General features: G+C 39.8%; 2 protein-coding genes across 6 annotated transcripts; one reads left to right on the top strand and one right to left on the bottom strand.

Annotated features, from left to right (window-relative positions):
* The first annotated feature begins 623 nt into the window (after positions 1 to 623).
* LOC135491138 (fibulin-1-like) lies at positions 624 to 13554 on the top strand. Of its 5 annotated transcripts, XM_064776816.1 has the most exons (21): positions 624 to 764; positions 1204 to 1295; positions 2133 to 2236; positions 2746 to 2878; positions 3149 to 3278; positions 3494 to 3662; positions 4940 to 5107; positions 5322 to 5441; positions 5747 to 6022; positions 6216 to 6347; positions 6632 to 6772; positions 6990 to 7178; positions 7433 to 7573; positions 7759 to 7887; positions 8065 to 8196; positions 8474 to 8593; positions 8891 to 9022; positions 9384 to 9525; positions 11839 to 11934; positions 12228 to 12478; positions 12845 to 13554. In XM_064776816.1, exons 3-21 carry the CDS (start codon positions 2182 to 2184, stop codon positions 12985 to 12987), a joined length of 2799 nt encoding a protein of 932 aa, XP_064632886.1. In that variant the 5' UTR covers positions 624 to 764; positions 1204 to 1295; positions 2133 to 2181; the 3' UTR covers positions 12988 to 13554. The 5 variants fall into 5 exon arrangements, with proteins under 5 accessions (XP_064632886.1, XP_064632887.1, XP_064632885.1 ...); XM_064776817.1 differs by lacking the exon at positions 1204 to 1295; XM_064776815.1 differs by lacking the exon at positions 624 to 764 and having other exon boundaries at positions 1178 to 1295.
* A 264-nt stretch (positions 13555 to 13818) lies between these two features.
* On the bottom strand, positions 13819 to 15941 carry LOC135491141 (3-hydroxyacyl-CoA dehydrogenase type-2-like). The gene is made up of 5 exons (XM_064776823.1): positions 15864 to 15941; positions 15403 to 15570; positions 15029 to 15193; positions 14589 to 14826; positions 13819 to 14284 (listed from the first exon to the last, which is right to left on the bottom strand). The coding sequence occupies exons 1-5, from the start codon at positions 15888 to 15890 to the stop codon at positions 14094 to 14096; spliced, it is 789 nt and encodes a 262-aa protein (XP_064632893.1). The 5' UTR covers positions 15891 to 15941; the 3' UTR covers positions 13819 to 14093.
* Positions 15942 to 16286: the final 345 nt, after the last annotated feature.

Below are 16286 nucleotides of genomic sequence, written 5' to 3'. Positions count from 1 at the left end.
TCATCAGCTGAGAGAGAGGAAATACATGACGGATGGAATTAAGCCTTGAATAGCCCTACATCTATGTCACCTACCAGTAACCGTCGAGTGGCTGATAGGTTGTCGTCAGCCTTGAATGCTGGGTGCTAGCCCTGATCTCTGTATCTAATAGCCTGAACTTCAACAGTTAACCGGCATTTCTAGGTTTTTTTATGTGAATAAGGAAATTTGATGATAGCCAATTAGAAATTGTGGTTTTGACAACCCAAATTCTTGTAAAATCGGGTTAATGAACTTAATCATAATCAAACAAACTTGTAAATCATGGAAGAGGGCCAGTATATATTGAAGTTTTAGGGCTGAATCGGGGCAAGTTTTTTTTCATGATATTGGGTAAATTCCATAGAGGATGGTCTTATGGGATGAGGAGCCATTTATTCTCAGTCTAATGACTTGTTTTCATAAGAACAAAAACTCTGACACTGTACTCTTTGTGAAACCTCATTACTTATTCTAAGTACCGGTATGCAAAAAAATGTGTCATTAGGAAATGCTATCCAAATATTAGAAGATGTTTTTCTTGCAATTAATTGCCGATTGTTTGCAATGTTTTGATACAAGCCTACTTCTAGTTGAGTATGCTCTTGGTCATTGCTGTATTTGGCTGGAATTAAGATGGTCTTTCAAAGCATTCTTGGATGACGTCAATTGGAAGCAGGAAGTGTGCTACACTGTTACATTGCACAATTGAAGATGGATCCATGATTCTGTAGCTTAAACAAAGTGTAAGTTTCATAATTTTATTTAGGTCTATGTGATTTTCTTCTTGTCATATTGTCCGATTTGACAAAAGCGGGATTTCGAAATCGACATGCTTTGGAAAAATGATTGATAGGTGTGCAAGTATAATGATTGGCCCAAATATATTTCCAGCATAAAACATATGGACTCGCTGCTGTCTTCTTGAAGTAGTAATCCATTTGCATATTTGTAGCAGCTTTATATTACCCTTATATCAATTATTGAAAAGGTAAAGTATTTTATCAGAGGTATTATGCAAGTTTAAATATTGATCTGCGAATGTCAGTCAAATAAAATCTTCATGAAAAGATAGTGATGTGATTTCAATCTTATGACATTAACTCCTTGAAGAATACAAAGATTAAGGCCAACCCATGATTGCATGAAATTCTGCTAAATGTCTCGAGTCTATGGGCTTTTCAGTGAAATTCAAGTTTGTTATCTAGATACAGTCTTCAAAGGATAAGTGAGCCTTCTTGGCCACTTTCAACAACGGTATAATAGTCATCTGATCAGTAAGTAACTTAAAATTTCATCAGGTCTTTTCTGTCTGTTTTCAAATCCATTCCTCAAACGTGTTCCTCAAAGGCAGATCACTTTGTCATAACCTTTTTATGGAAGGGTTAATTCTTTGATATAATTAGGGCTATTGGGTAATGAAATTTCTATTTCTATAAACATATCAATAATAAGATAGAAATGTGTCTTAGTTGTCTAAGAACGAAATATTTACTCAAGGATGGGACTCAAAATGACTCAGAATGGCCTGATCTTCATGCGTCAGGTCAAGGACCAGATCCAGGATATTGCAGGAAGGTTCTGTCCGGTAGCTTAGCGAGGCTGATCAACTTTATAAACAATTTTTTCTTTTACATTTGTCTGGGTAATGGAGGGTTAATTTGTTGACCTCGGGCATCCTGGAGCATGAATGATAGTGTATACAAGGCCTAGTTTCGACATAAAAGTTTAAGTCAAGACAACAAGTCAAAGATAAGGATATATGATAGGCCAATGACATTTCCTGGGCCTGTTACAAAGACATTTGGATCACATGCTGGAACATTCTTTAGTCAGGTTCCATTGTATCCTTCTGATTTGACTTGCGTAAGTATCTCAGGACCTATTTTCTTGGTGTTGCATCATGAGATGGGGTTTACTTGCACTTTCCATGACATCTTTAATGTCACAAGCAGCTTCTGCAGAGAAAAAGGTTTATTTCTCTTTCAAAGAAGTAGGACTAGCATGCTGGGGCAGACGGATGGTACTTTATTTTTCACTCTTATATCTGACATGTCTGTTGTCGATTTCAAATGCTGAAATGTGTCCATACATGTACCCGTATTCATTTGCAGGCACCGTCATATCATCTTCCAGAATAAGTAGCCTTCTACATGTGACATAATGCGAGGATTATTCTCCACTTCTTTGGTGCTAGTGATTCTGGTATGGAGTGCAGGTGAGCATGATGATCCAAGCATTGAAGCTGAGTGACAGGCTCTTGGGCCTCTAGTTTTAAGTGATGTCCAAGTGAAAATTTGAAATTTGCAGTTCTCTCAAATATTTCAAGCTCTGAGGGTTAAATGTGAGATTGTCCTTTGTGACTACATATTGCTATATGACTTCAGATCATCAAACCCATTCTGCGCAATATCTTGATGACCTCCAGTAATGTTTGACAAAGTTCTCCAAGTGATTAATGGGTGTTTATATCAGCAAGTCTCTTGATCTGATTTCTAAAGAAACTCGCACATCTTGGATAACAAGCACTTGACTTCTTCACCCTTTCGTCCTTGAAGCAACTTAAGCACTCAAATGAACAAATTGTCATTGGTAATTCAACTGGTTTTTAGTTCTGGTAGAAGCCTCAGCTAGTTAAAGATTTTGCAACATGAGCTGTAGTTGCTTTAAAAGTGGGCCATCCAAGTTACACTACAGATGACTCTGATAACTTCAAAACATTTTCAGAGGCACTGAGTAGCAGCCAAATCCAAACATGCTGTGAGTTTGGTAATAATTGGTTCAAAAACAATGGAAGGGAATGCCCAGTTTTTTCATCAGATGTAACAAACATTGGACAGGATGACCAGGACAGCTGCAGGTAAGGAGTCATTTGTATCACAGGACTTTATCAGAATGCTATATTGACACTGAATTACCTCTTAACCTGCAGGTTTTGATTTCATGCCTGAATCTTGGCTGAAAAGCTTGACTTGTTCTATACCTCTGTCTGAATAAACAAGGAGCAATGAGTTGTTATCAGTACAAACGCTTACAGAAGCTCTAGAGACATACTAATTTGCTGGGAAATGATGGTACAGACTCGCTTTGGACAATGTTAGATAGAATAATCCTCATTTTGCTCTTGCAGGTCTGTGGTACGAATCTGTTGTATGCGTAACCTGATGAACCAGAGATGTAAATCAGGCATCCGAAATATAAAGGAGAGTTTCCAGTGTCCCGCGAGGCTGAGGTTACGGGATGGGGGATTCATCATCAGCGTGAGTACCATTTTCATTTTTGGTGATAAGGTGTGCCTCTTCGTTTTCTTAGTTTGCTTGAGTAATACTGTACGTGCCACTACAGTTGGGCACTAAATGGGGTTATTAGAGAGGTCAAGATGAAGTTTACGACTCGGACTCACCTCTGAGACTGAAAACACCAACTTTGGTGTCCTTTTGTTTGTTTCTCAGATGTTGTACATTTCTTCCTTCAGGAATGCTGCCACTGTTGTAAGGTTGGCCTTGCCGTCAAAGCCCAGGGTCAGTCCTGCAGCAACGTCATGACAGGAATGAGCAATCGATGTCAGGCCTCATTTCTCTCGTGCTGCACTGGAACTCAATATGGCGTCATTCCTACCCCCTCGACTCCAAGTATCACAACTCGTGAGTACAACTTCTTAAAATAAAAAAGTCCTTGCTTGCCTGAAGCTTTGTTGCCATTATAAACCAGCACTGTGAATAAGCTTATGCTTGCTATATGAACTCTTTTTTCTTCAGCTACCGGTATGTGCAAATTCTTTTTGATGGCCATGCTGAGACAGTGGCTCTCTCTTCTAATTGTTGGTGTAAAATACTGGCCCAGCAAATCCATATCCCAAAGCTTATTGCCTAATGCTTATTGAGTTTGCGCAGAAACTTATCTCCATCTTTGCTTTCGCTGCATGTGCTTGCTGCTTTATGAACATTGCTTGTAATGCCTGCTTTACAGCTTTGACAACCACAACTGTGACGACACCTACCACCACTCCAACTACCACCTCAACAACAACACCTACCACTACCCCCACTACAACTAGTACTAGTACTACCACGAGTAGTACTACTACTAGTTCAACAACAACTTCATCCACGACGAGTACTACAGAGTCTTCGACCACAAGTAAGAAAATAACCAGGCTTGCTGGTGAAACACTGCGGGATAACTTTGAATGCTTTTCATAGTGAAGTTTAGTTTTTCCCATCCACCAGAACACTCTGAATCAATTCTCCAGATTGTCGAGAATCATGCAGGCTTTCCAGTTTGCCGAGCTGGCCTGGCCTGGGAAAGGAAGAATTTATTCAATCAAGTTGGAAAAACTGTGTTGTTGGAGTCTTTCAATGAAATATCTAAGTATAACTTTTAACAAATTATAATCAAGTCGTTCCTTCACCTGAATGCACGATGTTCTTATTTTGTTAATAGGATTAATATATTTTGTAATAAAAAACAATATATTATGAAAGTTGATAGGAGACCTGCCAGAGTTCTATTAAGACATACACTGCATGCGAAGACCTTGGACTCAATTCTCTTGTCCTAGGTTTCATATCCAGTTGACCGATCTACAGTGTTTTGTGTGCAGGAAAATGTATGGTGATTCTATTTCTAGCCAAGTAAGGGTGGATGGAACATCCTAATGAGTGACCTGTAACCCTTTCAGTTGTAAACGATTGGTATGTTCATGTTATACAACGCACTACTCTTATGTTGTCCTTGATGGTTTGGTAAAAAGACTGAGAAGCCGCAGGCTTCAAATTTAATTGTTTGTTTTACGGATTTCCCTCGTCCCAAAAGTATATGATAAATATATATTGATCTGGCCTGCTTCATTGAGGTCTCATTTAAAGAGAAGATGGCTATGATATTCTTGATGAGTTATCTCTGAAATCTCTTATCTTAGCTGGGGCACAAAGTGAGAATGACATTGATGAGTGCGCCCTCTACCCCGGCATACTACTGTGTGCACACGAGTGTATCAACACCATTGGGAGCTTCTACTGCAAATGTCGAGATGGATTCAGGCTCAATGACGATGGAATGACATGTAGGCAGCTCACGAGCGCTGATGGTAAGCTTCTAAAGTCCTTTCTAAACTTTTATACAAATGTCAGTTAGAAAGGTTCAAATTCAGCTCACGCTTGTTCAAAATAGATTTTATCCCTAACTCTGGAGTTAGCTAATATTACTTGGTCTAATGGACTTAACTGAAGAAGATAACACCAGGTTAAGTTAAGATTCAAGCATTACTTAAAATTCTTATTTTCCATCCTTTTTCCATTCAGGTGACAAGTGTCTTGGGCCAAATAACCCGTGTGAGCAGAACTGTTTGGATACTGGGATATCATTCAAGTGCAGCTGTGAGGATGGTTATCAGCTACAGGCAGATGAAGTTTCATGCAGAGGTAAGAATCATTTGTTTAAACTGGCCCGTATTTAAAGTGCGAAAGATGCTGTTACAACTGAATAGGTATACAAGAATAATCATCTTGAGAATCTACCAATGATCTGTACGAAGGGCACATTCAGTCAACCTGGGCAAGCTACTGTACCAAGGGAAAGCTACCAGCGCTCTGTCCCCAGGGTGCATGTCATCCTGGCCAGCCGCACCAACAAAGTTTTTTTGTGTTGGAGCAACTGTACGGAACTACACTTGCACATAAATTCATTGACAGAAAAATATCTAGAGTAAGATTGTTGATAATTTCAGACATAGACGAGTGTCTCCTCGGCACCCACGACTGCCAGCCCAACCAGAGGTGCTCCAACACTCTAGGGCATTACATCTGTGAAAACAGGTTCGACCCCAGCTGCCCCAACGGTTACCAGTACAACACGGAGACAAAGCGTTGTGATCAGATCACTGTCCCCGTGCAATGTCCAAGTGGTTACGAGTTTAATCGTGTCCTTGGCAGGTGTGTTGGGAACCAGAATTTGAATTGTCCAGTTGGGACGTCTTATGACACAGCTAGCGGACGGTGTAAAGGTAACCAATTTATTGATGTTTGGGAAGGAAAGATGGGATGATGCTGCACACTTTGTTAAACTGTGCTGCAGGAGTTCTGATAGAATATGGTGCCCAGTGAAATAGTTGTGGATCATTTGTCACTGTATCAAATTATCACATTTATTATGTGACAATCCTTGATTGATTACTTGATTGATTGATTGATTTTCAGATATTGATGAATGTGCTGCTGGCCAGGATGACTGTAACAAGAACCATCAGACATGTCGGAACACGCTCGGCAGTTACGTGTGTCAGTGTGAGATTGGATACCAGTACGACTCATTCGCTTCGGAGTGTGAAGGTATAACCATTTTGGTTCTAATTGTAAAGTTGACTATTAAGTCATAAATTTGGATGTCGTAATAATGTGGCAGTGAGTGTTGAGATGTGGGGTTTGATTCTCGTTGGGACCTTGTGTGATACAAGTGGGTCTCCTTCTTCAACAGTTTACCTCTGCCAGAATGTTGGGTGTCTTGTTGGAAATGAGACTGTCTGGAACTTGATTCTACAGATTGGTAGATTCACATTTTATTCTTACATACATAATATAGTATACCTTTCATGAATCTACTCTTTCTTCTTCAGATATGAACGAATGCCAGCAAAATCTTGATAACTGTCTGTCGTCACAGCGCTGTGAGAATACCGTCGGGTCATACACCTGTACCAGGGTGCTCAGCTGTGGCACTGGCTACACAATTAACCAGGACACTCAGCAGTGCGAAGGTTTGTGAATGAAGCCAGAGGGGTCTACTGCTCTACTGAGGGATGCCTCACAACGTAATAGTCCTTGGTGTAACAGACATGGCTCAGTCGGCTTAATAGTACAATTTTAAGACAAGATAGTGCCTATGCACGAACGCGGCTAATTTTAGCTTTGCCAACTGATCTTAATTGGACATTTCTCCAGTTTCATTTTTTAAGCAATTGCTATCTATTTCAGATGATGATGAATGTACCATAGGAACAGCAAACTGTGGCAAGGCGTTCACTTGTAAGAATACCGTCGGGTCATTCCGCTGTGAACGTAAGGAGTGCCCGATCGGAACAAGACTTGACTACTCAACGGGAATTTGTGAGAGGATCCAATGTAGAACTGGATTTAGAGCTGATCGATTTGGCCAGTGTGTTGGTAAGTGAATTTGCCATGTTGAACGATCTTCTCAAGAGGAGGGTTATTCTTGAGACACATTTAGAAAACCTCTCATTAAACCAATGATGATTTCAATCTTAAAGGTAATTTGTACCATCAGAAAGGCTTGTAAAGACCTCTCCATGGAATGGTCATGTGTAATCTACTGCTATAAATGGCTCTTGGGACATATAAGGCCACAATCCAATCTCTCCACTTGCCAGTATTTCTTATTTTTCATTCTATGCTTTTAGATATCAATGAGTGCAATGAGACTCCTAACCCTTGCACCCGACTGCAGATGTGCTTCAATAACATAGGGTCGTACCGCTGTCAGAATATTCTCAAGTGCGGCAACGGGTATGAGAGGAATGGAGCTGGGAACAGGTGTATTGGTAAGTCCATCACACTCTCTGTTACCCTGTCATGAAACTCTTTTGTATTCTTTATTGAAATATTTTTGAAACCGATCATAAATTGGGTCTTCATAGTGCATAGTCTTCATGATGTATAGATGTAATGACTCGGGAACTACTGTAGTCAGTTGTATGGAAGTGTACATGCTATCTTTCTCTTTCAGACATTGACGAATGTGCCCGGGGTGAGGATGATTGTATAGGAGAGCAGGTATGCCAGAACAGACCAGGAACATTTATTTGCCAGTGTCAGCCAGGATTTGAGAAAGACCCCATTACGAAACAGTGCAAAGGTATGTTGATATAAATTTACTATTGTATTATGATATCAAGAATGTTGCATTTGTGTGTAATGTTTAGAGTGTCATCTGACGCTTCGTGTTTACATTGGGGATTGTTTCCAAACTCCATAAAGTCGACTGTGATCTTCTGTATCAGTCCATTACATCTTTGGACTCATCCTATTCCAGATGTGAATGAGTGTGAGAAGTTCCCAGACCAGATGTGCGCATTGACAGCTGAGTGCGAGAATACGATTGGGAGTTTCCAGTGTCGGTGTAAGGCTGGTTTCACGTCTGCTGGCGATGGAAGGAATTGCATTGGTAAGTTCGGACAAGCAAATTAGTGTCATGATTAATAAAACTCTTATCTTATTAACTTTAATGACCATTGCTTGGTGAGTTAGAAGTTTGTACCCTATATTGGAGTAGCAACCAGCTTTTAAACCAACTGCCTGCTTCCAAAACAGCTACCAACAAGCAGGGCTCAAACATTCAGCCTGTCGTTGAGGGAGACACCTTGACCATTGGGATCGGTTAAGCATGAAAAACTGCTCGAGATAAAAGAGCCACGCTTCATGATTCTGTTTTCTCGTACTAGATGTAAACGAGTGTGAGACCCAGGGAACTTGCCAGCACACCTGTATCAACTCCTGGGGCTCCTTCCAGTGTCGATGCAGAGAGGGCTATGAACTTGGCCCAGATAACAGAAGCTGTCAAGGTAGGTTAAGCAGCTTTGTAAAAAGTCATCAATCTGCTCCAAGTAACAACCTGAACCACTACCCATTTGTACACCTGGGTGAAGCAAGGCATGCCAGGCAAAGAGACCTGCCTTGAGTCACACAGCGACAGTGGGGATCAAACCAGGGACCTCCTGACTGCTGGTCAGGGAACGGAGCTTAACTACACCACACTGCTTCATAAATAGTTGATAGTTGGTTCATTAACTGAAGATGGTTAAATAGTCCTTGGATGTTAACAATGATATTGCATTTGTTGAATTCGTTTTCTACTACAGATATTGATGAGTGTAAGGTATGGGGCAGCCGTGGTAGGCTGTGTGCTGGTATTTGTCGGAATACACCTGGATCCTATGCCTGTGAATGTCCAAGTGGTTATCGACTCAAATCTGATCTAAAGACGTGTGAAGGTAAGCTTGGCTATAATGTCGTCACCATCATGTCAGCATAGCATGTTTTACAGGTAAAAATTGGTTTATCATGTCATATGGTATCAGAAATTCAAATCCTGACTTAAAGTTTGAGGAGAGTGATTTTTCTCTCTTGGAAAACCTACTAAGGCAGGTTTTTTGGAAGGAATGGCCAGCAAAACATAAATGGAGCCACAGTAGCCATATGCAATCTTAAATCTGCTCGAAATCTTCTCGGTTGTTGCAAATTGCTCACTGTGACTTTGGTAATGAAAACAGTGCAGTCCCAATCTGCATGCCCACCCTTTGAATACTGGTATATCATCACCCAGTGTCTATAGTCTAGACTTTTTCATTGCAGACATCAACGAGTGCACGGAAGGTTTGTCCAACTGCAACGGCCGGGACCAAATCTGTTTCAACACGCGTGGCGATTTTAAATGTCTCTCGGTGGCCTGTCCTGCAGGATTCGTCCAAACGCTGAGCGCTGGCGCTGTTGAAAAGTAAGTGGTTTGCATTATTCGAAAATTCTCCACCTCAGCAGAAAAGAAGTAGTCTGGATTGCAAGCCAGGGATATGGAAACCAGACCCATGAAATACAACTTAGGCTAGTCTGGGCAAATAAGAGGGCTCTTGAGCTGGAGCTGCAGTCAAATGCTTTGAAGAGACCAGCTACATCTTCTGAAGTTGAGCCTATCTGAATATTATCAAAAATAAAGACTAAGGGGTCCTCAATTGCATGTACGTCTATTAGTTTGCTCTGGGAATCACAAACTCACAAAATCATGGTAAGATTAGGTCTTTTGACCTCAGGGAAGAAAACATTGAGGCTTCAGTCTGGAAAGAATTCATCCTATTCAGTTATCCATGCTTGGACACATCTATGCTTCTTGTACAATAAATGGTATCATGCACTGAAGATCGAGTGCTCTTGCAGGCTTCTTTATTTTCAAACCTCTTCCTACAAAATGCTTCATTTTCTTGGCTCTTCTCTCCTGGCTTGTTGTTTTTAGTGGAAATAAAGAAATCTGCATTCCAAAACAGAGTTTCCTTGGATGCGAGTCTCAAATATTGAGAGAAAAAATATGTTTGTTTTTGTGAATTTAGGTTCCTTTTTGGCTAGGAATTTGTATTGAAAGTACTTTTTGAATTTAAGGATAGAGTATGCGAGTTTGTGGTCTAAATTGAAGACAATCACTCTGTTTCACACTGGATTCAGTGCAGATTTCTCTATTTTCTCTTTCCAGTAACATCCGTTGCCGTCGCCAACGCCTGTGTCGAGCAGACGACGTTGAATGTCTGAAATTGCCCATTTCGTACTCGCACAATTTCATCACTTTTCCGGAGAACATCGAAGTGCCGGCAAACCTCTTTAAAATGAAAGGACCAGAGACACTCCAAAGTCAGCTCGATTTCGAACTTGACATGATTTCTGCAGCAGACCCCTACACTGGTGTTCAACGTGTCACCCGTGACTTCTTCTACCTGAATAAATTGAAACCGCACCAGGCAGTCGTCCGGCTGATGCGCCAAATCCCTGCGCCCCAGGATATTGAGCTCGAAATGACAATGCACATTCGGCCGACCAGAAGTGGGACAAACAACCCATACAGTTACCGGACAGCAGTAGCGCGAATCAGTATCTTTGTTACAAAGAGTGTGTACTCCTATGGACAGGTTTAGGATGTCAAAATTGTCAACTTGAAGAACAAGTGGAATCAGACGGGCGTGTTTTATATATGAATTCCGTCCGATACGTTTAAATGAATAATTAAAAAATCGGTTATTCTAAAATCTTGAAAAGATTGTCTGCTACGATGCAACAGTTACATGCAAACATGCTCATAGGTTTAGAGAAATGGAATGCAGGTTTGTCTAATGGACTGGTCTAGCACTTCATTGCGACTGACATTGACTATTGGCTAACATCAGCAGGTGTGGCAAGTTACCTGATTACCTCAAATAAACCTTATTGATCCATTTATAGGATTGATGCACTATATGAATGACATGCATAATATTTCGTAGAGTACCAGCAGTTTCATCTTTAGTAGTTGTGCCTATCTTTAGCATGGTACAGACAATGTAAATCCTCTCATCTAAAAACGTCCCGGTGTCCATTTAGATGTATTTTTTCAGTTAGTTAGAGAAATTTCAGAGGACCTGAGACCTAAATTAAGTTTTCCATTCATCTGTTCTTGAATTTGAAAGTAGAACCACCGCTGTGGTTTAGTTCTGAACCTGTTTTACTTCTCTATATTGTGCCCGAGTGATTTCAAGTATCATGAGTAGGCCTACTTGGCATGTATGTCACGGTGCTATCCAAAACCTTCCTATGTTTCGGATACATTTTTGTATAGAGATCAGTATTTTTGTGAATAAAATTGATGTGGTAAATAGATGTTGTTTGTTATGTGTCTGCAGGAACTGTTTGTGTATTGCGAGTGGTCATTGCAACTGGTTATCATTCATATTCTGTTGGCAAGCAGAATAAAATGGAACATTTGAAGAATTGGCACCCTCTGTGCAGAGGGACAGATTGTTTGCAAATATCATTCAGATCTGTAAAGATTGTGGCTTTGTCTCACGAATATTCAAGCATTCCTGAGTGTCTGAAAATCTATGTTAGACTCTGAGATGATTTACAAATACAACGACCAAATCACAATCAAACAAAGGAAACGCTCTGCCAACCCACCCATTCTCAAAACCAAGATTACAGCGAACAAGCATATTACATGTATGTAGGGCAGTCTTGGCAAGTTTGCATTTACATGTATGGATGTCTGGATGTGACCAATCTTTCCACATTTCAGCCCAAATCTGCCTGTAGTGAACAACAGATTCCAATCGTCTGTTCTGGACTCTGTCCTGGCAAGATGGAGGGAAACCAAAAATCAAGGGGGAAGAGGGTAAGAGGATGCTTTCAAGGATGTAAAAATTCAGATTTTAAGAGTGTTTCCATTTATTCTCCATTGGAAAAGGTTCAATTCGACAGCAGAAATGGAAAGATCTATGCTCTGCTTTTAACTAGTAAGGGTAAGCCTGGGGACATTATATCTTCACATGAAAACAGTCAGGTAACATTAAAGTGCACTCTTACAATAAACATTTTGGCAACTCCTTAATCTATCAAGTTGGTATTGGTTATGTAAGAAGAGAAGACAGACATTGATATAATAATTTATGTATCAATCATTTTCAGGCAAATTGGAGACGAAGGATTTGTGTGTCGTAAGAGGCAGTGCCAGTACAACGATGTCGACTGTCTCTTGAATAAAACCAACACAATCTCCTGGCAATATGTGGCACTACCGCAGATATCATACCTCCCGCAACCTATGACGCTGATAAATGTCCGGACAATTGGCTATTCCATCTTTCCAAACCTTCGATTCTATATTACGGACGGGAACGAACAAGGCTTATTTGATGTTGTAAAGTTTGGAGACCGAGGTATGTGTCACTGTTGCCCTGAACAAGAATTATGGCTTGAGTTCTCCCCTATCTGATATCATAGAATTAGCCACCCTACCTGGTATCCTCCTATGTCTTTGATGTCACTTCTTATGTCATTCGGCTATCACATCATGGGAATCATCAATTATAAGACCAGTTGATAGGGCTATGGCAATAGAAAAGCACCGTTAAAAGTTTAAGCCCTGCTGATGAGAATTTTCCAAAGCCTCACCAATTTCTGAAAGCAGCTGACAAGAACCATGTCAGTAATTTTCGTCAGCCTTAAAAAAAGTTAATGTCATGTCCCTGTCGACTCACACATCAGCCTAAATTGAACTCTAAATGTCACTGTCTATCTTTCAGGTGAGGTCCGTTTGCTTCGCCCAATCACAGGACCTAGGATCTACCGTTTACGTCTCCAAATGGACAATCGCAATAACGCAAATTATATCATTTCATCCCATGTCGCTTTCATAGAAGTTCATGTCTCTGAATGGACATTCTAGCACACAATACCTCCTCCAGGGAACGAGACTATTTGAAGTGTCATTTTTTTCCGGCCATGCTAATATTCCACAAATTTACCTTTATGTGGACTGTGAAAGTGTATTTCCTGTTCTTTCAATAACTAAAGGAGGCGCTATTGGCAGACGTCCCAAAATGTATCATTTTCTGAGTAACAGTGGCTCTGCATTATCTCGAGGCACATCACGTTTAATATGTAAGAAATTCAAAAACAAAATAAACCAGTGAATTTAAATTGATTGGATTTGCACATTGAAATGTTGGAATAAAAAGCTTTACAATCGTTTTGCGGCAGTTGAAACTTGGAAAGGATTTATTACGGTATGTATATCTGCACTGCTCTAGATTAGATTTTTTTATTCTGGCATTCCCTTTCAAAGGGATCAGGCTATTGTTTGCATTTTTTAGGGACTTTGGAGCTAAATTCATCATTGGTCATATTCCATCCATGATTTTTAACCACCTATTCAGCTCACGATTTATATCTTTTGTATGTTATATGAATTTGACAATAAATTGTGATTCTGCTTTTTAAAAGACTTTCAGACTCATTGTGTTAGCCACTTGGATTATATATGACAAGGCGGTTGTCAGGATCAGATACATTCTTCATGTCATGTTACATACTGGACCAATAGCAAATGAGTTTTGTTTTCAAACTGATCCTTTGACTGCACATCCATAGGCTGTTTTCCTGTGTACTTGTAGCGTAGTTTCCATTGTCTCCATAGCAACAACCAAAGACACGATCAAGGTGTCCTGATCTTTGTACGCAGAGGATCAGTTCAGAAAATAAATGAATCTGCACAATATAAATGTATTATATCATACTGATTTTATTAATCAAATCCATTTCACAACTGCCATTGCACTTCAAACACATTTAAAATACATGAATAGTTAGCAATATTCTGGAGACAACATTGTATAACTTTTGGACAAAGGTTATCACCAGTGAGACAAGCATGTTGACAATGTGCATGGTATAGTTTTCCTCTCACAATCTCTTACACGAATGCCCCGACTTTTCCTTTCAATTTAAGTACATGGAAAATCATTCATGGCACAAATTTGCAAAATCTCCCATCTAAGGCTGCATCCTGAGAGCCCCATCCAGTCGTATCACCTCACCATTTATCATAGGATTTTCTATTATTGACTGTGCTAACTGTGCATATTCTGATGGATAGCCAAGACGAGATGGGAATGGGACTGTACTTCCTAAAAACGTCCTGACTTTTTCTGGTAAACTTGCAAGAAGAGGAGTATCAAACAGACCTGAAAAAGACAATTACTTTTTAGAGACGACATCATTGTATCATGACATGATAAATACATTTTGTAATAAATTGACCATCTTGTTGACACTCAAACAAGTTGTCCCTGTTTTCTACATGTACATGTACATGCACTTTTTTTATTGTGGAGGTGGCACTGTTTTGCATCTCATGGATGTCCTCCAGTAAACGAAATTCTACACATTTAATGCACCATTGATTCCATTCACAGAACCCCATGGTCTTGGGATAATATTTTTCCCAATCAAATAATTTTAACAAATTTGGCTGCAATCTTTTCCTACCTGGTGCTATAGTCACACAACGGATCCCCTGTGTCGACAGATCTCTAGCAATAGGCAATGTCATCCCAGCGATAGCACCTTTGCTGGCAGAATACGCTGCTTGTCCTATCTGACCATCAAAAGCTGCCACACTCGCTGTATTTATCACAATTCCTCGCTGACCATCATGATCTGGTTCGTTCTTTCCAATCAGACCAACGGCTAAACGAATCACGTTGAAAGTACCTGCTGTATTTACCTGAAACAAAGAAAGATTGATTCGATGCATACAATTACAAACTGAGACTTGTAAAATTTTTCATTAGGCAATAACTATCTCAGTGGTATTAAAGGGAGCAAGTAAAAATTTTATGACACCAAAAACCAGACAATTTGAAATATGCTGTTATAATATAGTGTTAACCATCTTCTGCCTATTACATGTACTTTAGGAAACTTACAAACAGAACTCGTTTGAAATCATCAAAACTGTGAGGAAGTTCTTTCTTGAAGTTGTATGTTTTGTAGGCAACACCGACACCAGCACAATTCACAACTGCATCTAGACGACCATATTTACTCTTGGCTACAGAAAGGGCATTCTGGACATCTTCTGTACTTGTGATCTAAAAAAAAGCAAGGACATTACATAAGATTTCAGACCTAACCACACAACATGAGGTGCAATTATTTTAGAAAACAATAGTCTTAATTCAATAGATAGAAAAAAGAAGTGTACATGTGTACGCTACATTCTTGACGTCACTTCTTGAAAACTTCTGAAGAGAATGACAGTTTTTATCTCATGCATTAATCCTTTGTCTCTTTTACTTACATCAGTTGGAACAAAAAGACAGCTGTCAGCACCAAGGCTGTTGGCGATCTCCTGGCCTTCTGAAGTTGGTAAGTCACAAACAATCACTCTGGATCCCTGCTTGACAAAGCGCTCTACCGTTGCCCGGCCAAGACCTGATGCACCACCTGTTACAAGGCTAACCAGACCCTGAAATAATCAACCATAATGATCAATAGACAGTTTGTGAAAACAAATTTTCGCTATTTTGAAAAGCCGTTTTCACAGGCAACATGATATAACATGTCATTGTCCGACATTGAACATATGTCATTGGACGTGGAAGACAAGGACAACTTCAAATAAATTGCTTGAATAAGCTTGTATATTTACTTTCATGCCATGGTATAAATTTAAGTATCGTAACATGCATAATTGTGTACAACTTAAATCAAAAATATATTTTCTTTCGATCCAAAAAGAAGGATTTTGGAGAAGATTACCTGAATTTTTGCAAAATTTGCAGCCATGCTGGATTTTTAGACAGAGCTACTCCATCACGCGATACAGAAAACTTCTAACTCATTTCATTGAGCAATAACAACATAATATATTTGATAGGAAATCGGTTTTTGATTAGAATCAACGATACTGATAAATAGCAATGAGGGAAAAAATGATTTTTCCCCATTTTTGCGAGTGATTTTTGCAGCATATTATGTAAACATTAAGCTACCCCTAATGATCAATGATCCAATGGAAACTCAGGTCTCATTAGCCAGTGGTGACCAAAAAACTAGTTCTTCAATCTCGAGTGATTACCATGGTCATGGATACAGATGGGCCTACCCTAGGCCTATCCCTATTGCTACTTGTTCAAATGTAAATGTCCGATGTTTTTTGTGAAGGGGCAGCTCTTACAATTA

The sequence above is a fragment of the Lineus longissimus genome, chromosome 7 (assembly GCF_910592395.1).
Source record: "Lineus longissimus chromosome 7, tnLinLong1.2, whole genome shotgun sequence".
Lineage (NCBI taxonomy): Eukaryota > Metazoa > Nemertea > Pilidiophora > Heteronemertea > Lineidae > Lineus > Lineus longissimus.
This window is presented reverse-complemented; position numbering and strand designations above follow the sequence as displayed.